General features: G+C 45.4%; 1 protein-coding gene across 1 annotated transcript in view; it reads right to left on the reverse strand.

Moving 5' to 3' along the window:
- The window catches only part of DNAH2 (dynein axonemal heavy chain 2), a 2,538,822-nt gene that overhangs the window by 1,113,718 nt on the left and 1,400,274 nt on the right, over window positions 1–24,830 (reverse strand). Inside the window, exon 44 of the mRNA XM_086946066.1 lies at window positions 14,908–15,044. Coding sequence (XP_086802192.1) covers window positions 14,908–15,044 — 137 coding nt within the window. The remainder of the gene's footprint in view (window positions 1–14,907; window positions 15,045–24,830) is intronic.

Consider the following 24,830-nt stretch of genomic DNA (forward strand, 5'->3'; position numbering starts at 1 on the left):
GGTAATCCAGCCCCCTAGATTGGTATAAGAATGGGAGCAGTGCCAATGCACTCAGATTATCCTGATGAAACAAAACTCTGGACCCTTCGACATCCTACTCAACGTAGAAGACTGAAGAATCTCCCTTGTGGTCAAGGAGTGACCACCCTGTGCAAACAGGCACCATCCAGCACCTCGACGTCTGCTTTGTTGCAGTTCCCGCCGAAACTCGAGCGACAGAGATCAACGAGATCAAGCTTGCCTGCCTTCTTACAGCCCGATCCCCAGTCCCTGCAGAGCTGAGACCCGTGGAGACGACCGGAAGCGTGGGGCACGCCATCTTGAAAAGACCACAAGACGCTGACCGTGCAGCCCACGAGTGACCCTCGAAGCTGTACACCGGGGTTTGAGAAGCCCCAACCCTGAATTTCAGTGGTCTGATCAATGTGAGAATGAGTTTGTTGAAATTAAACAAAGGGTAAACAGTGCTCCTGCGCTAAAAAGTTTCAATCCTAAGTTCAAGTCTATTCTAGTCACTAATGCTAGTGAGAAAGGGTTAGGTGCTGTTTTGAAGCAGAATGGTCCTGAAGGCATGCAAACCATAATGTTTCTGTCCAGAAGTTTGAGAGATGCTGAAACTCGTTATTCTGTTGTAGAGAGGGAAGCATTGGCTGTGTTTTGGGCAGTGAGAAAGCTAAAGAAATTTCTTTGGGGTCTGGTCTTTGATGTCCATACTGATCATAAACCCTTAGTGGAAATTTTTAGCAAGAAAGGTTTGGATCTGGTATCTGGTAGGATATCAAAATGGGTTATTGGCTTACAAGAATATAGCTTTGGTATTCAATACATTCCGGGTGTGGATAATGGTATAGCAGATGTCCTCTCACGCTTAGGGGGATATGTATCAAAATAGCATTTTGCGATTCTCAATTAGCGATTTTTTGCTAATCGCTATTTGAGAATCGCAAAATGGTATGTATGTAGAAATCAGCTTCTTTTTAGCGATTTCCTAAGATTCCTTAATTACGATTAGCAAATTGCTAATCGCAATTAAGGAATAATTTCCCATTCATTTCTATGGGCCAGGAGGCCCCTAGGAATGAAGGGGAAATTTGCGATTAGCAATTTGCTAATCGCAAATTGAGAATATTCGCAAGGGTGCAGGGGTGTCCAAAGGACACCCTGCTGCACCCCTGAAAATGACATGTGTGCGCATATGGCGCACATACATGCCCTAAGGGCATGTATGAGCATCACATGGCACCTTTTGTTTTTAAAACAATTGCTTTTTGAAAGGAATTCGCAACTTACCACCAACTTGAAGTTGGTGGTAATTTGCGATTCCTTAGGGACAATTAGCAATATTTTTTTGCATGATACATTGCATTTAAGGAATCGCACATTGTGCGATTCCTTACATGCAATCGCAAAATAAGGAATCGCAAATTGTGCGATTCCTTATTTTGAACCACATTTGCTTCATACATACCATATTGAGAATTCGCATTCGCAAAGGCCGAAATTCGGCGAATTTCGGCCTTTGCGAATGCGAATTTCAATTATACATATGCCCCCTAGTTTCTAAAAGAGATTTGGAAGATGATTATTTGGATTTTGATGATGAACTAGTTTGTTCTGTGGATTATGAATTTCTATCTGAGAAGAAATGGTCTGAAGAGTTGGGGACAGATGTTACTTTATGTGAGGTTATGTCTTTGTTGAAAATTGGTTGGGTCAATTGCAAAGTAGGTTCTGCTTTGACTAAGCCTTTTTGGACCGTTCGCAGTGAATTATCTGTTGATAATGATTTACTGTTTCGTGGGACAAGGTTGATTCCTCCATCTAGTCTTAGGAAAGATTTGATAGATTTGGTTCATGTTGCTCATTCTGGTTTATCCAAAAGTAAGGAGAGGCTCAGCATGTCATATTGGTGGCCGGGCAGGGATAAAATGGTTGAAAGGGTGATTAGAGATTGTATACACTGTAATGTTAGTGACAAGTCTTATAGTACGCACACACAACCTATGTTTTTGAGAAGAAGACCTAATGGTCCTTGGCAGGACATAGCTCTGGATTTAGTGGGTCCCATACAACATAGAGATTCTCAGGTTTTTATACTGGTGGTCATTGACATGTACTCAAGATGGCCAGAGGTATTTTCTTTGTCAGGAATTGATTCAAGTAAGATTATTCAATGTTTGAGTGAGTTATTCTGCAGAGAAGGTCTTCCTGCGACCATCTTATCAGATAATGGTGTTCAATTTGTTTCCAGGGAAATGGAACATTATTTATCTTCTAGGGGTATTGCACATAAGACCTGTTCTCTTTACCACCCTGAGGCCAATGGTATGGTCGAGAGATTTAACAAAGTAATCAAGGACACTATCAGTTTAGCTAAAAACTTGTCTTCTGATTGGAAAAAATGTGTTTTGGGAAAAATAGAAGAATACCGTTACACTCCCCATGCTACAACTGGGAAGACTCCATTTTTATTGTTTATTGGGAGAATTCCTAATACGCATGTTGAACCTTTTTGGGTTAATAAGTATGAAGTGTTAAAGGGTAAAGAGAGTGTGTGCAACAAAGATGAAATTGTTAAAAATGAGATGGACAAAGCTGAACGTAGAAAAGCATATTTTGATGTCAAAAAAAGTGTCAAAAAAACTGTTGTCTGTGTTGGTGATTTGGTCATGGTCAGGCGACCTGGTAAGGTGGGTTGTCGTGAAACAAAATTAATGTAAGTTGTGCATCTTATTTTTTTGGGTTTTTTTTGGAGGGAAGGAGATGTGTAATATTTAACACTGCAGCTTTAATAGAATCTTAAGGATGTCATTAGTTATGTCAGTGAATGTTGTCATGGATATGTTCTAATTTCAGTCAGTTGATGTCTGCTGGCATTGTATGTGGATGGGATCTTTATTCCTGGATTAAACTTCACTTAATTTACCTTCCTGTATCTTGGATTCATTAATGAAGATATTTCACCACTCTTGCACCGAAGCTCACCCCTCTACACTCGACGAGTGCTGCGTGGGGCCCTTCTGCTTTGTTTGGCTCAACGGGTTGGCCCTGTCACTTGCCAGCTGGCTTGTGGCCCTTGTGCCAGCGAAAACCTAAATACGACTTGTGATTCTGGTTGGTCCAGACTTGCACCAGCTCCTCTGAAAAGGAGCACCCGCTCTGACCCTCCTGGTCCGAGTGAGAAGCAATCTTTCAGTCCTACGTGGATTGCTCTTGCCAAGTGTTGTTTGCTCTTATCTTGAAGCCGACAGCGCCGACGGTGAGAGCCTGCGTGGGACAGCTCGTGACCTGCTCCTGGACGTCGCAGATGCCCCAGAGCCCACGTGGCAGCGGAGATAAGCTCCTCGACAACCACCTGATTGCGCCCGACATTGCCTGGTTCCGTCCTGGTTCCACCCTGGTCACTGCTGAGTGACCCAGACTCTGTCCCCTCTGCTTTCAGGTACTTTTCTACTCTGATCCACCCTTGGATCACACCGGACACTTCTCCTTCACATCCCCTGCAGCATCTTCAGCTTCAAGCAGCAACAACCTGCGTGACGAAACCCGACGCCACTTCGACCCTATGCACCCGCTTCCTGTGGGTGAGGTAACTTTGCAACGCCAGTGTTCCCACACTGGTACACACCTCTAGGGTCTGTGACTAAAGTTTTGTCCCTCTAGGTTCAGCGGAAGTATCCTTAAACTCTATTTGTGTAACTTTTACGCACCATTGACTTTGCATTGGTGCATGCGTGTGCTTTAAGCGCTGCACCCGAATCCCGAGGGCTTTTCCAGACTTCAGCATTTCTTGTCCCGACTGCTCCCAACGATTACCTAGGCCCTAGGCCTAACCACTGTTCGATTGGTATCTCTTATACCACTTTCTTAATATATGGTTTGAGTGGCCACCCGCCCTCATCCATAATTGTGTAACTTTGTATGTTATACTGTGCTTTTGATTTAACGCTTGTGCCCCTTTGCTCATAAAGAGTACTGGGGATTATTTTAGAAATAAACACATATATTTTTATAATATATACTTGTGTGGTGTCCTTTCATTTGATATTACAGGATTGTGATTGGTAAAACAGCTCGCTTAACACGACCTCTTGAGTTTAGCCTTTAAGGCTGCTTAGTCCATGCTACCATTAAGATAGCCTGTCTATAAGGTTGACTTACAACCAGACACCATAAGGGATTGTTTGGACTGATACAAGGTGGTTCCAGTATTGGAAACATCATATATCAGGCCAACCTCTCACATTGGTGTGCAGCGGTGCGGATTTGAGCTTGCTGTTGTTTTACCATTGCAATCGTTTTATCAAATTGAAAGATCACATCAAGTACCTTAGGTACATATAAATCAAAAGCTTAGCATATTTAAGTTCTACTAAACTTAGTAGTTGTAGATTAAAGGGATTAGCACACCCTGACTACAACTCACTAGCAAGGTACAGTAGGAAAACACTTAGTGTAGGTAAGTGCACCACTTACACCTCACTAGCAGTCATGTCTGACACAGGAAGAGCTTCAGGCTCTGCCCCTGTGACAGTTGACCTTACCAAGGCAACTTCCAGCTATGACAAACTTAGCCACAAAGACTTGGGTGCCTTGTGCATTGCAAGGGGGCTAAAAAGGGGTAGAAACCCCACCATTCCTTCCCTGATAGCCATCCTGGAAAAGGATGACTTAGATAAGGCGAGTGCAGCTCCCTTAGATTTAGGAGATGGAGTGAACACCCCTGAGAATGAGAAAACTCCAGATGAGGAAGAGGAAGAAGAGGAGGAAGAGGGCTCAGAAGTAGATGAGCCTGATGATCAGGATCAGAGGGGTAACCAGGTTGTAGTTACCAGGCTTAGCCAGGCCAACTTAGACCTACATGGGAATGGAGAGGGCCAGCACCTCCCCAGATCCCATAACATAAATCTCCCAGGCAACAGAAGGGTGAGATCTCCATCAGGGGACTCTCATATTTCTAGTGTCTCAAGATAATCTCAAAGGGGAATGACTCCCCCCCCCCCAGAGGAAAGAGCATAGGGCCAGGATGAGGGCTGTCCAACTCCAAATAGAGAGGGAAGAGATAGCCTTGGCTCAAGCTAAACTTGCTTTAGCAAGAGAACAGAAGTTGTGTGGCTTAGATGCCACTGGTGGCAGCAATAATCCTAGAGAGAAAGACAGAAGCTATGACAATAGAAACCTGACAAAAATTGTGCCCCCTACAAGGAAGGGATGACATCCACAAATGGATGACTGCTCTTGAGAGAGCCTGCATGGTACAACAGATTCCTCAGGATCAGTGGGCTGCAATTTTATGGTACTTCTTTTCTGAGAAAGGGAGGGATAGGCTCCTCACAGTTAGACCTGAGGATGACAAAAACTACTCTGTCCTGAAGAGTGCTCTTATTGAAGGGTTTGGCCTAACCACTGAGCAATACAGGTTGTTGTTCAGAGACACCCAAAAAGCACAGACTCAGGACTGGACTGATTTTGTTGATTGTGCCACTAAGGCTCTGGAGGGATGGCAGCAGGGAAGTAAAGTCTCAGAGTATACAGGATTGTACAATCTTATAATGATAGAGCAGATCCTTAATAACTGTCAGAACCAGCTGTTGCATCAATACCTTATTGACTCTGATCTGACCTCTCCCCAAGAATTGGGAAAGAAGGCAGACAAATGGGTCAGAACAAGGATTAAGCAGAAACCCCAGAACCATGGTGGTGACCAGAAGAAAACAGACCAGAAGGGTGGGAATCAGAAAGATAAAGAAAAGGACCAGAAGTCTTCAGGCCCCCAAACTAGTAATAAGGAGGGTGGTTCCCAAAATGGCAACAAGAAAAATAAGAATGATGGCCCAAAGAAACCTTGGCGTAATACCTGCAAATCAGTTTCACGCTGGGACAGTGAATGCACCAAGGAAAATCCAGTCCCCACCACTGCAGCTCCTAAAGCACCTGCACCCCCTAGTACAGTTAGCAGTGGTGGTACACAGCCAAAGGGTATAGTAGGGTTAACCCTGGGTACTGAGATGAATCTGGCCTAGTCAGAGTCCCTACTCAGGCTGTTCTCCTATATGATGTGGGCTTGTCTTTGTCCACTACTGTGAGTCCCAGTAACCTGGGCAAGTATAGGCAGACACCTTTGATAAATGAGAAACTGGCTCAGGCCTACAGGGACACTTGTGCCAGTGTCACTATGGTGACACCTGACTTTGTGGACCCTGGTCAGATTGTACTAGGTGAGAATTACCTAGTGACCAATGCAAGCAACTCCACTACTACACATAGTGTGGCTGTTGTGAACTTCTCCTGGGGAGGGGTAAATGGCCTAAAGAAAGTTGTGGTAAGTGCAGACCTCCCAGTAGACTGTCTGTTAGGCAATGATCTTGAAAGCTCAGTTTGGTCAGAAGTGGAGTACAGGACTCATGCAGAAATGCTAGGCATTTCAGCTCATGTCCTTGCATGACAAGGTCTCAGGCTAAGAAGTGCCTTCCTGAACCAGTGGTGGATCTTGAAACATTAGACCAACCACAACCCAAGAGAAGGAGCAAGAGGGTTAAGGCTGTGCCTTCCCACTTGTCCCAGGTTGAGGATCAGACTTCACAGGAAGCTGATTCTGCAGTCCAAGAGGAGACTGTCTCAGAGGAACTTGAGCCTGACCAGGTTGAGTTTCTGGGGACAGGGGGACCCTCAAGGGCAGACCTGGGGCAGGCCCAATTAGATCGCCCTTCACTTGAACCCCTCAGACAGCAAGCTGCTGCTGAGGCTGCAGGGAATGCTCAAGGTGCCCATAAAGTATATTGGGATGATGGACTCCTTTACTCAGAGGCTAGAGACCCCAGGCCTGGTGCCACCAGGAGGTTGGTTATACCTTTGAAGTTTAGGGCCTTCCTTCTTACCTTGACCCATGATATTCCCCTTGCAGGACACTTAGGCCAGAACAAGACTTGGGACAGGCTTGTCCCTCACTTACACTGGCCTCATATGTCAGAAAATGTCAAGGAGTTTTGTCGCTCCTGTGTCACTTGCCAAGCCAGTGGTAAGTCAGGTGGCACAACAAAGCCCCCCTGATACCACTACCTGTGGTGGGGGTACCCTTTGGAAGAGTTGGAATAGACATTGTGGGTCCCATGGATCCTCAAACAGCATCTGGGCACAGATTTATACTGGTGGTTGTTGATCATGCCACCAGGTACCCAGAGGCAATTTCTCTGAGGACCACAACAGCTCCTGTTGTGGCAAAAGCCCTCATTGCCGTTTTCTCAAGAGTGGGCTTTCCAAAGGAGGTTCTTTCAGACAGTGGTACCAACTTCATGTCTGGATACTTAAAGGCAATGTGGAAGGAGTGTGGAGTAAACTACAAGTTTACCACACCCTATCACCCACAGTGCAATGGGCTTGTGGAGAGATTCAACAAGACCCTCAAGGGAATGATAAAAGGATTACCAGAGAAGCTTAGAAAGAAATTTAACCCCTGTAGTTGCCAATGCTTCTTTTCAATTTAAAGGAAAAGCAGTAATGTATTATTTGCCTATTGATTTATATCTCCGGAACCCTCCAGTGGATTTTGTTAATTTTGATTTCTAAAAACCTAAAAAAAAATAAGAGCTATGTTTATAAATGTATGATAGATTTTCTTTGTGTTGTGTTTTTCTCGTACTCAACTGTTTTGGTACTTCCAAAATGCTTTGCACTTGTTAATTTGACAAAGCCTTACTGATTGTAGCCACAGCTATCCAGAGTAGAGCTAAGCTGTTAAACACAAGCCTGACTAGATGGGTTTGTGAGTTTAATAAACAGTAAGGTCAAAAAACCAAACTATATAATAAAACACTTTCTTCACATTGGGGTTTTAAAAAGGGGTGTACAGCTGTGTTTTCAGTCAAACATATAGCGATTTAATTTTGCTAATAGGGAATACGTTTTAAAACTAAAAAAAGAACATTAGTGGAAAATATGAAAAAGAATTTCACTTAAAATGTTTTAGATAGTGTTACTTGGATCCTGCACGTACATGGATATATTTAAACATCAGAGGGAATCTCATGACAGAGAAGCTTTATAATCACAAATAAGTACCTACTCTCAGCCCATCATTCAGATACATTAGATACAGCATCCAATCAATCAGTCCATGGCTCCAAACTATGGAATTATTCTGAAGATCACTAAGGACTAACCTCTTCTTCACATTTAGATAGTCAAGTCGACTCAATCAAAGGCCACTCCAGATGGGCATTTAGGTCCCTCCAGGTCAGACACTTAAGAGCGGCTTCAATTATGCACCCAGTCTCTAAGACTCAAGCTTCTTTAAATGTTTTGTTATAATGTTGATGACATATTGATGGTGGTATACCTCTTGGCACTGGCCTTTGCTGCTGACTGATCAACATGCTCTCCACCACCTGGCTTTTCAAATATATTAGATGGCTACTTGCTACTACCTATTTATGCATCCATCCAACAAAGCACTCTCAGGCTACCATAGGTTGGTTAATCATGCTTTACAAAACCCCAGAATAAAATACAAAATATAACAGGATTGTAACCTCAGTTTTCTGTATGCGGGGCCTGCTCGAGGCATGGGACTAGTCGCTTGAGAGGCTGACGATGAGGAGATGATGATTCAGAACAAACGGACAATAAGTTATAGTGCCCTTGGGCAAGGAGACAGCACAGAGGTGCTGATGACAAATAAAGAGGTGACTACTGTGACCTTGACAACCGTGGACGGCAAAGCCTTCTTAGGATAAGGCATCTTGTGATTTTCCTTCTGATATAATGAGGTAGGTGATGTCAACTGTCATGATGGAGGAAGAGTCTCTTTGCAGGATGATTGTCGGAAAGTAGGATCTGCTTTTATGTTTAGCCCCATTTTTTGACTGGTGTCAGTATGTTTTAACTGTAGTTTGGTGGGATCCTGCTAACCAGGACTCCAGCATTTGTGTGCTCTCCCCCAAATTGGCTTTGGTAATTACTTTTGTAACTCCACAATTGGCTACTAGTAAGTCCCTAGTATATAGTACTAAGGTTCCTAGGGCAAAAGTACACCAGGGGTCCCCATGGGCTGCAGAATGTATTGTGCCATCCATGGTAGTGCACTTGAACTTGAACTCATTGCAGCCCGTGTGAGGTGTTGCTTGCACCTCTAACGACAGATATACGTTTTGTTATATCCGAGGTCACTACACTTAAAACCTATAAGTCACCGCTATGGAAGGCCCTTCAGTCCTGAGGGCAGAGTGCTTGGTTATAAGTGTGAGGGTGCCCCTGCATGAGCAGGACACCCTTACAAACCCCAGAGTCAATTCTACAGGCTTTGTAAGTGCGGTCAGCCATCTTAAGACATATAGGGGACATCAGTCATTACGGCATGTCTAACTCTAAAATGGCTGGACCGAAACTGGTATGTTTGTATCAAACAAGTTGGAATCATACCTCAACATCGATTCCGGTATTGGAGGTATGATCCGATGTACTGGGTACTTGGGGGACCCTCCTGTACTCCTGGTTACATCCTTTCGGGGCCTCCCAGCAAGCTAGTGCAGCTACCGACCATAGACCCTGTTCTGCCCTTCTGCTGCTGATGTGAGCTTGAGCACGGGAAGGTTGAACAATAGGTTTACTGTCACAGGTAGGTTTAACCACCTCCCAGACAGGACTTAGTGTATTGGTCTGGGATGGGAACGCTTTCCAGTGCCACCAGGCGGCACTGAAGGGCATATTTGGTGCCCTCCTTCCATACACCAGTTTGAGCCAGTTCAGGAAACCTTGGTTCCTGTTCTGGCACGAAACTGGACAAAGGACAGGGGAGTATCCTCCCCTCTGTCCAGCCCCCTCCTCTGGGAGTGATCCCCAAGTGGTTCCTTTCCTTCGCTATTTAAGGGCTCCCCAATGGGTGGGTCCTTAGATCTGACATGGAACAAGACTCACCTCTGAACCCAAGACACTCTGCGACCGTCTGTACACTTGGACTTCGCCTGGAACCGAGACTGCATCAAGGAAGACTGCTGCTGTTGGTCTCGATTTTCCACACCTTGTCTGCCTTTTATGTGTCTGTGCTTGGCTCAGGTTCTCCAGAAGACCTGTGGGCATCAAGGACATCTGAAGAAATCTCCCCTGGAGTGAAGGAGTCACACCCCTGCATCCGCTGGCACCACAATAAAACTGACTAGCCTGCTGCTCCGGTCGTCCTATGGACTTCCTGAAGCCCAACAACACAAGTGGTGGTTCTGTGGCTCTCCGGAGGCCTGACCTGTCTTCCCTGAAATATGGAGCCCAGTATCACTCGTTGGAGCCGCAGGAACTAAACCGTGTGCACTGTGTCAAATTGCTGTTGCCAAGGCTTGTTGCCTCTGCACTCCATAGATCTGGGGGCAACAAGAAGGTCCAGCCTCTAGCACCTTATCCCTCGAAGATCAGTGTCCTCACTGCATCCGTTGCACTGTGGGCCTTCCATCTTTGGTGCCCTGCCTGAGGTCCGCTTGCGACTCCTGTGCTTTCAGCCTGGGGGTCTTCTCGACAGTCTTCTCCTGCTTTGGTGGGCTCTCCTGCTTGCTCAGAGCCTACTCTGACTCTCCTTCACTTGGAGAGTTCCTTGGATGTTTCTGGTTCCAACGACGTTATCTTGTCGTCTTCCACGCTAGTTGCGGCTACCAAGGCTTGTTGGTGTTGCCGCCGGACACCAACAACCTAGATACCGACATTAGGAGTGGGACAGCTCATGTACGAATTCCGGTCTGCCACAGCATCACATGGTCTCCACAGCTGCAGCGACAAGATCCTCTCCTTAGCTCCTGCCAAGGGTGGGCATTGTGCTTTCTGCCTCCTGGGCACCTCCGAGTGGCTTAGACTATGTCCCCTCTGCTTGTAGGTTCTCCTCTTCAAGAATCCACCCTTAAATTCCACCCGACATCTTCACAGACTTCTCCCAAGTCTTCCATTGTCATCTAAAGGAGATTCCAATGTCACTTCACCCCTATGCACCTGGCTTCCCTGGTGCAGGTAACCTGGTTCCTAGGCCATCCACGGGTGAGGTGGCTCTCCAATATTCCATCCTCCAAAGGGTTTCTTAAGGGTCCTCTGGAAAGAGCCCTTTTTCTTTAAAAGTGCAACTGTGACTTCTCCATTGACGTCTATTGGGAACGTGGCTGTGTTTCCACTCTGCACACAGCCTCGGTGGGGTTCCTGGGTACTTACCTTGGGTGTTTCCTGGTTCTCCAAGCTCCTCTGGTCCAAGTCCCGGTCTTATTTGCAGTTTGCATTCCACTTCTTTAGTATATTTTGTCTCCTCATGGAAACCAGTGTATATTTGCGCTAATTACCCGATTTCTTTGAAGTATTTTCATGTGCATTGTTAATATCTCTGGCTAGCAGATGTACCAATGTGATAGTGATTGTGCTGTGTAATAAATAATCTTCTTTTTCATAAACATTGAGTGATTCTTTTTCATCTAATCTACACTACTGATGAAATGTGACAAGACAAGCTGCTTTACACTCCTCCAAGACAAGCTCAAGGGCTGCTCTCCACAGCTACCACTTTGAGAGACTAATGTTATCAAAGACCACTAAAATCACCATAAGGGTTGCCTGGATTATTGCAAGGTGCATCACTCCTTTAACTCTGCACCATATACTAAGCCAGCCTCCTATAATGATCCATGGAATTGTCCTTGAGATTTTGTTCTGGCCTTCCCTGTAACACTTAGTACGGAGGCCTTGCTATCCACCAGACCAGTAACATTGATCCACCTCTTTTAATTGCTCTCACAGCAGAGTATTCAATGCTGGATTGTCAATACACAAAAGAGCACATCAAGCCACAGAGGCTTGTAGCTTTTACCCATTGACCATGATCTGAGGATACTGCCAGTTTGCAGCAGTAAATTTATGTAGCAAAGGAAAAGTCCTGTTTGCCTGTAGCCCGTTGTCACGGGCGGGACGGCACGATATGAACTGTACTGATGAAATGGACTGGTGGTCAGGTGTCTCTCCCCTTACGCCCCTTTCTGTCTCCACAACACAGCCTACCCAGTCATGGCCGGAGAACTGGACATGTATGGACAATGGTGCAGACTGGGAAAGTACGGCAGAAAAGGCAGACGGTCCCTTTAATGCTGGCTTTGGGGAAGATGAGACTCCTCCCCCTTGGTGCGTCACTGAGCCAAAAGGAGGCGCGTCCAGGAACTCAGCGGACGGCGATTCCTGAGGAGGAGAAGGTGCGAGAGTTCTACAGACTACATCGGAGACGGAGTGTTGCAGAGAGGAGACCCTGACGAGCCCATCTGTGGACTACAAGCCAGGAGGCCAACGGACAGGCGACTCGCCCCCCCACGTTCCCGCGGGAGGAGCGTGGCTTACAAAGGTACGGGGCAAAGTGGTGGGCTGGGTTGCACGTAGTGGTCAAACGAACGAGTGAGGAAGTCACTGTTTAAAGTGTATAGTCTCCACTACCCTGCCCTACCTTCACAAGCACAGTCGAGCACGAAAGCGAGCGTGTGGCGTGGCTCTGCACAGCACTTGGTGTCCCTCACGTACCCGGCCCTTTACGCTACGTCTGTACAGAACCCCAGACTGATTCCTCCTTTTCTCTTCTTTTCTTCCTGCCGAAACGGGAGCTAACCGCCGCCCAGAGCAACACCTGAAGAAGCGGACAGCTGACGGGTTCCATACCCGACGTGGTTGCATCACCTTGGAACCTGTATTTCCTAGAGGGGTCAAGACGGAAACGGATGAGTTTGCACGCTTAAGGCCCACCAGCAGACGTCGTAGAGCATATTTGAAAATAAAGCCATCCTTAAAATCCTTATTTCAAGCCTCCGACTCAGTTCCTGTTCCCACCACCACTCACGAACCCGTACACCCGTGTAAGCTGTGACTGGAGCACAAGAAGGTTTTATATACAAGGGTAATACCCATCTAGCTTTCCTCACTCTGATAGAATCTGGGCCTCAGAAACCAAGTACCTGTCTGGATTGGGTGTGGAATCCAACTCTATCAAGCAGCACATCATTATATGCCCCAACAACTGCACCTAAAGTATGCCATAAGGATAACCAACTTCTTTATGCTTGGCAATGGAAGTCTTTATGCAGAGACGTTTGGCTTGGCATGCCCCATTACACATCCCAACAGACATCTGCTCTCCTTCTACCCTTGCAGGTAGAAATCCTGGAAGAATGCTTGTGAAAATGTTCTCAACAAGCAAGCTCAGCATATGTAGACTCCTTGGAGATGGAAGGAGTCATCTCTCCTGATTTTGAAGATGTTCTGCATCCAGTTATTTTGTTCTTTTTGCAAAATGTTTTGAATGCAAAACAGCTTTTGTTTTGTGTGTGACCCACCCATTTAAAATAAATCTATAAGTCTCTCTTGGCCATATTTCGCCTTGTCTTGTTTGAAAAGATCTAACATAAAATGTGCACATCTCCACATCATGGGGATTCCCAAATAAAAGTAGTCATTGGGTAACAGGAAACTCCAGCGCTAGGGTGTTCTGGCCACAGCATTTTCATTTTCCGCATAAGCCATTTTTTAGGTCTCAGTCAGACAGCACTTGCACTGTCTTGAAGGGACGTCTTGTGTTCTATCTGTGGGCTTACAGGCCGCCCATCTTCTGCCATTGGTAATCTTCAGCATCGCTCTCATTTTCTTTGATGCCATTCATCATGGCATGCAAGCATCATGTTCTCTTCTTATGTTTGGCCCTCCCATAGAGCATGAACCAAGTATTTTTTTCCAAGTACTCCATAGGAATACTTGTGTTTTCAGGCCGTATCCCTTGTACACATACCAAGAAAAGGCATGCTTGTGTCCATAATGAATGCATTTCTTAAAAAGTTCTAAAAACATAGCCACTTTTTATTTTTTGCACGATCTGATGGTATTGGAGCGCCTGCTCCATCCTCTGTCTTGCCACAGCGTTGAACACAAGCCAATGGTATTGAAGGGCTTTCTCCCGCCCTCTCCTGTCACTGCTTGCCCACATCCCCATCCCTTACTGCTTCCCTGCTTGACCCATACCCCCACTACCTTCCTCGTCGCTGCTACTTTAATTAAAAAACAAATTTGCACGATCCAATGGTATTGGAGCACTTGTTCCATCCTCCTTCTTGCCATAGTGCTAACATCAGCCAAAGGTATTGGACCACTTTAAGTGCTCACCAGTTACATTACACAGTGACACATTGTTTTCGGTAGAGGGAACCTTAATTTGCCCAAAATCACAAATTGTTCAGCTGACCCCAAGAGTTGAACCTGGTTCCCCAGTTCCCGTCAGTAGCTTTTGCCGTTAGGCTCCATCCTCGCTTCACTTCAAAGCTCCTCAACTGTTTCTTGGTATCACGTCCACATTTGTTCAGCAAGACCCTGCCAACACTGAACAAGCAGTGGCAAAGTCATTAAATCTCAGCAATGCCTGGACTATTGGCCTGGTCAATGGGAATGCCTTTAGGCAGTGCGGTCGAGAAGCTCATTTGCTGTTCAGCATGGCTGAAAGTCACTGAAAAAAAGCTATGATGCAGCTATCGCAGTCATATCGCTTTTTTTGTGTTAAGAGTTGCAGGACAGTAAACTCAACATGGGGGTGTGAAGAGGCTCGGTGTTGGCTCAACATCCTGTGAGTGTGGGCTTTCAGTAACTTTCAGCCATGTTAAACAGCAGATGTGCTGCTAGACAACATGGCTAAAAGACATCCACACTGACATGGCTAATAGTTTGGGCATTGCAGAGACATATTGGCATTGCCAATGCGTGCCTTGTACGTTGACTGAGACATAACTTAAAAGAGGTCATCAGAACAGAAAGTAATCTTAAACCCCCACAATGAATGTCACCTCAGTCATACAGATCAATTACTCTTCTGAAGACATGAATTCAGAATATTTCCATTTTAAAGAAAGAAGAAGTATGCACACAAACTCTTACCTGCTCCGGCATAGCTATACGCTCTCCATTAATGAGAGTCAGCACTTTGTTGTCATCCATGACAGAATTCATACTTTCAATCCACAAAGTGTCCACTGGGCCGTCAAAAATGATCCATTTCTCATCTGGCTTCTCATCTAGAGGTCAGAACAAGGAGAAACGACTATCAGTGCTTTGCAAACTGCTCTGTAACCTCACAATAGTGAAAGAAGGGAGACTTAAGGTAGGAAAGACATACATTGTGCAAACAACAATTTGAAGGAAAGGTTAAGTACCTTCGACAACATTGCCTCCGATGTCAATTTTTTCACTTACTGCATATTCATAGACATTGGATCTGATCCAAGAGACCCCACTGGAGTCAAGGCCAGACCGTTGGCGTGGAACCTAATGAGCCTCTTCTGACCCCTCAGGGCCCAAAGGTGCTCCTGAGGGCTGTCAGCTCAAATACTTGGTGCATGGGCTCATAAAACTCTTTTATTTGAGAGGGCTCACCCTGGCTCCCAGAAACAGTGCGATTTGTAGAGTTGGACCTGGCTCTGCACAACCATGCCTGTAATGTCGATGTTCCCCACAAGTTTCATTTTTGTGCTTCTTTCCAGAGTGTCCCGAGGACCTCGAGTGCAACGAAGAACACTTGAGGCTCCTGAAGCTGTCCCGCGACCTTCCTTTCCTGAATTGGGACCAAGACTACCTAGGTGTTGTGCTAGTTGGCATCGACTGCCAGGCCACAAGAAGCTTCAGTGACTACTCACTCAAAGCCTTTGGCGCCATGGCCCAGCAGTCTAAGCACAACTTCGTGTAGTGGTCGCGTTCAAGACAATGTAAGTACCCAAGGTGTGGGTCGGTAACCGATATGGCATGGTGACAGGTGCCACACAGCTTGTTATCTACCTTTCTAGCGGACATTCTCTTCACACACACAAATAAATCCTCAACAAAATGTCGAAAAAGAGTCAGCCAAAAAGAGACAGAAGGGTAGCTCTTCTCTAGCTCAGCGCTGATTGGCAAGGAAAGAAAAGAACTGATGTTCGCACGCCTGGGTGGCACCTATATAGTTGACTGCGATGTCACATCCGACGCTGATGACGCTGCGTGGAACCAAACAGAGCCATCTGATGGCAGGTAGGGGTACCGGTCACACAAACATTTCCGGATCCAGTCTGACGCCTATGGAGTTGATTTCAGTAGTCAACTCCATAAGTGGACAATAATGTCAGTAAATCGGCCTCCACTGGAGGGGATGTATTGCGGCACTACAACTTCCAGCATACAACAAGAATCATTCACCTGTGAGCAGAATGCTAATTGGGATAAATGAGTGTGGTGCGCAGCCGTGAACTGACTGCTTTCCCTATGATTAAGAGGCAGGGTGCCACGAAATGCGTCAGGGACCTTGAATTTTAACTCTGGGTGATACAAGCTGGTCTTGGTAAATAAAAGCTCATGTTGAACTTTATCTCAGTAGAGTGGTGTCCTCAAGCTTTGGACATTCTGAAGGGAGATATATATATATATATATATATATATATATATATATATATTCCCAAAAAAGGAATTGGCACCTAATCCTGAGCGACCCTGTAATAGGTGGTTCAGTACCCAAAAGACCCCAGCATACCATACAGCAGGGTCCCATCGATGGAAGAACTACTGTGGTCTGTGCTCCTTCTTTTGTGGAGAGGAATGAGCGTGATGAGAAGGAGTTTCCTGGATATATATATATATATCAATATATATATATATACATCTAACTTCCCAACAGGAAAAGTGTAAGTATACCAGAATATCAAAGCATATGGAAAGGAAAACTCAGGCTGTTCTTAATGAAGAGAAGAACCATAGAGGTGAACATTCTCTGTAAGAAAAGAAGAAATCCTCCCAGAAAATGCTGGACATGAACGTAAAAGCTAACCCTCTAAGATAAAATATTCTCACACTGGATTCCAGATAATATTACAGGCAGTGATTGCGGACCAACCATGTTCTAAGAATGAAGGTGAACCATAGAACGTCCATAAATGGAGGTGTGCGTTCGTGATATAATCATTCAAAAAAATATAAAACAGTACAAAATAGAGCCCTTGAACCCCCCAAGAAAGAGAAAATACATATCAAGCAAAGAAAAAACATGACTAGGACAGGAACATCCAACTTGGTAAAGTTGCCATAGCCCCCCCATAGGGTAGTATAACCTTTGCAAAAATCAACTAAGACAAAAGCAATCCGTGCACCCCCTGAATTCAAAGTAAAGAGCACCCAGTGAAAACTTGCTGGCAATAATAACACTTCTCTAGATCATGTGTGGATGGTAAACACACAATACAGACTGAATGTGGATCAGACTGTGCCATCTCCTTACCACAGGAGGAACATTTATTGAACAATTCTGGCATTTCTGACAGAAAACGTTTTCCAAATTGCCAGAAAACAACTATGCAAGCTAACAGCAGTCAGAAAACCTTGAATGAAGGTAGAAATAATTATCAGGAAACCAATTTCTGATTAGAACAATCCAAAATTGACGAGCTCTATGCTCTAGGATCCTCACAGAAGGAGGCAGAAAAAAGAACTGACCTAACTGTCACATGAGTTGCATGATTGGAGCAGGGAGCTCTTAGTGGTCTTAAAGGCATAGTGTCATTTTTATTACTGTTATGATGTTATCTATGCAGCCTATGCGCTAATTGCCTGCTATTACTTTCCTTTTTCTTTCAAAATAAAAGGGTGAGTCGGATCACTAGAGGAGTGCATGTTCTTTGTTACAGAAATGCTATAAAAGATTATTTTATTTTAAATGAAAAATCCAATGCAATTTTGGCATCAAAGCCTGTTTAAATGATGTTAGGCTCATGTTTAAGTATATACACGTGTATATGTATGTTTGAAGGTACTGCGTAGACGTTTATTTGGCTGAACATATATGTATTTTTTGGTGTATGCTACGGGGTCCCCGCACGCCGGCGGGACTATTCAGTGCTTAGGACTACTGATGAGTATTCCTTAGAAAAGAATAACAAAATTTAGTGGAATAGGGAAGCTGGGATTGAACCTAGGCATTTTAGATCTATATTGTGCAGTTCAGTTACAAGATGGTTATTTCTTCCTCTTGACTTCTTTACATCAGAGTACTGCTTTGTTTGGTGCATGAGGTTACAGCTCATTGTGGACTCAAGGGTTCAAGAGGACCTTGAGCTGAGCCAAAACCAGACATCTGGCTTGAGCTTTCAGTGGCTCATCAACATCTGCATCAGATCACGAAGTGCTAGCTTACCTCAGTCAACTGAGGGGAGTCAGGCTGTGTAAACATGTGATTCAGGTCATGACCGGAAGTCAGCAGCTGACAGAAAAGGGGGTCTTAAGTGAGTTAAAGGAAGCACAGAGAGATGCCTGCGTCCCTTTTGTCTGCTGTAGGATGCTCTGTTGTATTGGGTAACATAGAGGCCTTGTGGTAGGCTTGTGCCTTTCCTACGGCCAATGGCTGGGATACATCAGTCACAGGTCAGCTACAATGTGAGGCATAGCCTTATATGCAACTCACTCATCCCTGGCACTACTGGCTTTTAAAATATGTCTTTGGTGCACACAACCTTGGCTGTGGATAACAGAGATCTTTCATTGCTGCATACAGAGGAATACAATTAGAGGGTACGTTAGTGCAAATGTAAGGGAACACCATGCAAAAATTACAGAAGACCGTTATTTATTTACAGAGCTTAATTTAATAATCCCAAGTACTCTATTTGTGGTAGTGTGGTCAAGCATTTTAGGATTTTCAGAGGGTAGTGTTAAGCATTTGTTGTACAGACAGAGTCAATAAATGAGACACACTGAAGAAAAAATCACTATTTTTGGGCAGTTCATGACACAATAGCATGATCTAATGGTCTTACCACACAGTTATACTCTTTCAACAGGAGTTTAGTTATTAACACTCTTATTTGTATATTGATATTATCAATTTGTCTCACTTTTATCCTTCTATGAAATCTTGAGGAGCATTCGCTTGTTCCACACATTTAGCCTTGCTCAGCCTGAAGATTCTACTTTCCTATTCAGGACATATGATTAACATCTATATGAATCATACATTTTAGGTCCTGGCATTAGATCATGCTATTGTGTCATGAACTGCCCAAAAATAGTGATACCTTGCTTTTTCCCTATATATCTACAGAAAGGGTGTTAAGCAATAATCTCTGAAGCCGGTGACCCTAAAGAAACGGCAGTCCTGAGGAAGGTGCTACAGTATCTTGTGTTCTCTGCACCGAAACGCGTCGGCGCACTTTTCTCTTATATAGAATCCAAGCAAGGTCCAGTGAGCAATTGATACGCATACATAAGTGGTACTATTGACGTCACTCTTTTATCAACTAATGACCTTTGGATCCAGTAATTAATAGTGGTAAAGATATCAGTAAGCCACACTGTGTAGGGGGTTGTTGATGTTTTTTACTGTGACTCAATGTAATTCTTGCCTGTGATTTTTGCTTTACATGACTCTGATGTTTAATATTTGATTTCAACTTTTGTGTATATGTAATGAATTGTAATGAATTGTTATGATTAATTGTTTTTATTATATCCTTTCAAAGATCGCTCTTTGAAATTTAAATTTGTCATTCTGCGCAAACTTTCTTATGTTTTTATTAAAAAGACTGTGAACGTTCCAATTTTAGTGTGGAAATTAAAATTCTTTGTTATTATAACATACTATTTTAGTTTTCTAAACTTGATGATTGAATGTTTAGGTATGAAAATATAGTAAGTCCATACACGAGTGTGCACCCAGGGATTTCCCTTTGACTGATTGTCACTGTACCCTGTTCCCTGGTGATAGTGGGGTACTCTCTCTCTAGATATCTCGTCCCCCTAGTACTCTGCAGATCTCAAAATAGCTAAAATTAAGTGCAGATAAAAAGAACGTATCTGGAGATCTCAATATTATATTGGACAAAGGAGAGTTTACTGTGCTGCCCTTGAAGAATATAAGGTCGCAATCACACAGGCTAAAACTGCCTATTACACCACCAAAATCCAGGAGGCTACAAACTCGCCAAACGAATTGTTTCAAACGGTCTCTGCATTATTGAAGTGTCCGCGGGGCACAACATTCACACCAGATCAAATGTTTGTAGACAAACTGGCAGGCTTTTTTCAAAGCAAGGTCCAGTCTGAATATAATGACCTCCTAAAATCGGTTAAAGATACAGCGAGGAATGTTTCAGCTCAGCCTGAGGACAAGGTCTTGCATTGTGGTCTATCGTAATTCCCATTACTGGTAAAGGAGAAAGTGGCTGACCTGTTATTAACAATCAAATCAGGTTCTCCCCTAGACCCTTACCCGCCGTATATACTACATCTGGCAACAGAGGAGATAAGTATCTCGCTATCCCCCATATTAAATCAAACTTTGATATCAGGAGTTTTTCCAATGACCCGGAAAAAAGCCTGTATCCGTCCTCTCTTTAAAAACCCAAGCTAGATCCCCAAGATGAGAAAAAGTACAGTCCTGTCTCCTGCTTGCCTCTGCCTGCCAAAGTTCTTGAGAAGGCTATGAACTCAGAACTAACATCTTTTCTAGAGACTAATAACATCCTTGACGCCACGCAACATGACTTCAGATCATTACACTCTACAGAGACAGCCTTGATTATGGCAGCAGAGGAAATACGAAAGGTGATGGACGATGGAGGAAGGAGGAAGGGCTGCACTGGTCCTGCTAGATTTAATAGCAGCCTTTGTTACCATGAACCACGGGTATCAATACCGAGGGTACAGGATGTAGATATCAGTGGTACATGTAGCCCCGCTGGCCAGACTAATAAAAAGTTACGGATTCACGCTGGTGTCATATGCTGATGAGACGCAGCTTATAGTGTCTGTAACACAGTCAGTGCATGCTACGGCAGCCCAATTCTGCAATGCACTTCTGCCCTGATGACCTGAATGAACTCTAACTTTTTTAAAGCTGAACACAGATAAAACCGAGGTGATAGAGTTTGGTCAGAAAGTCTTGGTCTGGAACCATCTTTGGTGGCCAACTGCAGCCAGTATCTGTCCCGCTCCTTTCAATAAAGCCAGGAACCTTGGTCTTATGTTTGACAAAGACCTCACCTGGGCCCCTCAGATCAATCAAGTTTCATCAGCTTGTTTTTTTATGCTTTAAGGCCTGAGGAAAATACTCCCATTCATTCCTTTCTCCATGAGTAGAACAGTGGTAGTGGCCACGATTCTGTCCAGAATTGACTATTGTAATGCTCTTTATTTGGGAGCAGGTGCTGTTCAACTTGCTAAACTTCAGTCAATTCAGAACGCGGCAGCTAGAGTCTTGCTCAAATTGCAGAAACATCCCCTACATCGACCAGTATAAAAAAACTTCACTTGTTTTGTGGTGGGGCCAAGGATGTGCAATCTCTGTTTTCCCGATATGTACCATCACGGTCTTTAAGGTCGGCCTCCCTTGGCCTGGTACAACTCCCAAAGATAAAGCGAGTAAGGTGTGGAGGAAAACGCTTTTCTTTCTTGGCATCCAAACTCTGGAATTCATTGCCCACACACCTGAGACTGCTATCAAATCGATCTGTCTTCAGGAAGGAAATCAAAACTTGGCTCTTTTCCCAACCCTAAACATACCGGCCATTATGTTTAATCACATCACCCAGCACCAAGACGCCTCGGCAGTAGTGCGCTCTAAAAATACCTTCAGTCAGTCAGAAGCTTAGCTCATAGTTTAGACTCAAGTTCGCCAGGAGGGATTTGTTTGAGGTTTCTGGTCCATTTCAAGGGTGGGCGATTTCTAATAGGGATGGGGAGAGGAGGGGAGTGGATTCAATCTCGAACAGGATGAGGTGATGGTCAGTCCAGTCGATGGGAAGGATGCTGGAGATGGTAGCCAGGTCATTTTTGGATATGATGGCATCGAGGGTAGCATCTTTGGTGTGGGTGGGCAAGTGGCAAAGTTGAACAAGATCATTGATTTCTAGAAGATTGAAGAGATGGGTGACTGTGGGGTCAGCAGTATTGTTTCAGTGGATGTTAAAGTTTCCTAGGAAGATGTCTTTCGAGTTGGAGAGGATTGTGAAAGAAGGTCGGATAGTTCCTCAGCGAAGGGAAGTGGGTCACCCGGAGGGTGGTAGATGTTATGTAGGCGAATTGGGGGGGGGACCCTGAATAATGAGTTCAGCGCCAAGGTATTCAAAGTTTAAGAGTTCGGCGTTTTTAACACAGGAGAGTTGCCCTTCATTTTTGTAAACAATAGCTAGGCCACCACCAATTCTGTCTGTTCTGTCGTTCCTAATGATGGAGTGGCCCGAGAGGGTGAGTAGGTCAAGGATGGCCGATGAGTGGTCATTAAGCCAGGTTTTTGTAAGGAAGGCGATGTTGATGGATTTACTAAGGAGGGTTTCGGATATTTCAGTTGTGTGTCGGACAGCCGAGCGGCAGTTAACCAGCATGCAGGATAGGGGCTTAGGGTTGATTTTGGCGGTAGTGTACGAGTGTATGGTGGTAAGTTGGGTAGGAGGTCTGGGCGAGATGGGAGAGGAGGGGATTCTGCTTGTTCCCAGGATCACTGGGATGCTGGAGAAATGGGGGGTGCGTTCGGGGATCATGGATTTGGGGAGGTAAGAGTTGCATAGGTCCGTAGTGGGAGAGGGGATAGACTGTACCTAGCACAATGCGGCCTAGAAGATCTATTGTAGAGGGGAATAGTTTTCCAGAGGTTATGTTGGGAGGGGTGAGTGAGGCAAGGGCGGGCGGGGCCATTCTGATTGCAGAGGGCCTTGTTGATCAGAAAGCTGAAGTCTTTTCTGAGTCTCATAAGATCCATCTGAACGGTTGAGAGGTTCAGTTCGATGTTAGAGAGTGTCAGGGCGATAAGGTTGAGTGTTAGCTCAGTCGGCGAGGAGGGGGTGGAGTATGGGGGTTTGGTGTTGGCCGGAGATGAGAGCCTGATGGGTGGCAGGGGGAGATGCAGTGTGGCGGGGCTAGAGGGGAGCTAGAGAGGTGGGACCTTGAGGTGGAAGGGTTACTCATGCAGGTGGGTTGTGAGGCCGGAGGAGAGATGTTGAAGGGAGGGTGGGGAGGTAAGGTCATGATGAGGGGGAGGAATGATATTCGGTGGTAGGGGTATAGGTGTAGTGGGGGTAGTGGTGGGAAGCAGTGGGTGAAGGAGCCGGGACATAATTATCTCCGTCAGAAAACTGCATCAGAAATCTGGCAAAAAGTGGGCGGTTGCCTGCAACAGGACCCCAGCTTCCTACAACACACAACAACCCTTGGTTGATGCAAGGGCTCTGCTATACCTAGGGTATTGAGGCTAGGAGGCTCCTGGAGGGGCAGAGCCTCAAGACTTGATGAACGCAATGGGACTGCCCTCTTGGATTCACAACAATCTCTTCCTGGTGAGTTGCTTCCTCGGTGGGCCCAAAGGCCAGCAAGATGAACTACCGGGTCGATGCTGTAGGTGCCTGCAGATGTAACAGAGGACTTCTTCACCCCAAGTGAGATTCTGCTTAGTTGTTGAAGGCAAGATCAGCCCTCCAAGTTTTTGGTGAGGCTGTTCAGCTTCTGGACATGTCGACCTTTGTGATTGTTAAGGTGCAAGCAGTCAAGCAGGTTTTGGCACCAATTTCAGTGCAGGATCTCTGTTCGCACGACTTCAGCTCTTTTTTGTCCTTCCTTCAGTTCCCAGTAGACAAATCTGAGGTCCTGGTGTCCAGGAACCACTAAATACTGAATGTAGGAGCGTTTAGGGGAGTCCAGGGCAGTAGCCCTCTATATGATCACTTCCTGGGAAAGTCGGCATAATCCTGACTCTCAGTTCCTAATTTAACCAAATCCAAGATTGTGAAACCCTTCTTGGAATGTCCACTTCAGATGTTCCACCTTAGGGGTGTGCCTAGCCTGAAAGTGTGACAAACCTTCTGACTAACTAATTTCCCACCTGCTCAATCCTTGGGGGGAAGCCAGGGTCACATATCAAAGGCAGCAGAGGCTTTGAAGCCTTTGTCATTGATGCACAAGTTACTACTTGTGTAACGATATATCTGTAAGAGACATTAGTTAGTGATAGATTCCTTACCTTAGAATATCCCCAGGCGTCAGACTGGATCCGGAAAGTTTTGCGTAGCAGTACCCTTGCGCGTCGGTTGGCGTCGTCTGCGGCTCCGCGTCCGTCGTCGGCGTCGTGGGCGCCGTGATGACGTCGTCGGAGTACTTAGACGCCGCCTCCGTGTGCTGACGTCAGTTCTTAGCCACAGCTTTTCCGCGCCAGAAGCGCAGAGCCATGACAAAAACCGACACTGGTGCCAAAAAACTAGGGCCCTGAAAGGGGGATGACCTTAACCCTAGATATCGGTTCGCAGAACGGGGAGGATGGGTGGGTCGGTAAGGAATCTATCACTAACTAATGTCTCTTACAGATATATCGTTACACAAGTAGTAACTTGTGCATCTGTAAGAGACACGTTAGTGATAGATTCCTTACCTTAGAATAGATACCCCAGCAATACCATCCCCGTGGTGGTGGGTCTGCGAACCAATAATTACACCAGAAAGTCCTGGAGGACGGAGCAGCCAAAGTAGCCGTCCCTCCGGACTTGACTGTCCAGGCAGTAGTGTCTAGCAAACGTGTGCAGCGAGGCCCACGTAGCCGCCTGGCAAATGTCCTGCAAGGGCACACCTCGACCCAAGGCAGTTGTAGTGGCCGTGGCTCGAGTGGAATGAGCCCTCAGCCCAACAGGGGGTTCCTTCTTAGCCAAGGAGTAACATGCCTGGATGCACATGATGATCCACTGAGAAATGGTCCTCTTGTGCACCGCTTTCCCTTTCTTAGCGCCCGCGTACCCAACAAAGAGTTGATCATCCACCCAGAACTGGCGTGTGCGATCCAGATAGAACGAGAGCGCACGTTTTGGGTC

This window comes from Lissotriton vulgaris, chromosome 12 (genome assembly GCF_964263255.1).
Source record: "Lissotriton vulgaris chromosome 12, aLisVul1.2, whole genome shotgun sequence".
Classification (NCBI taxonomy): Eukaryota; Metazoa; Chordata; class Amphibia; order Caudata; family Salamandridae; genus Lissotriton; species Lissotriton vulgaris.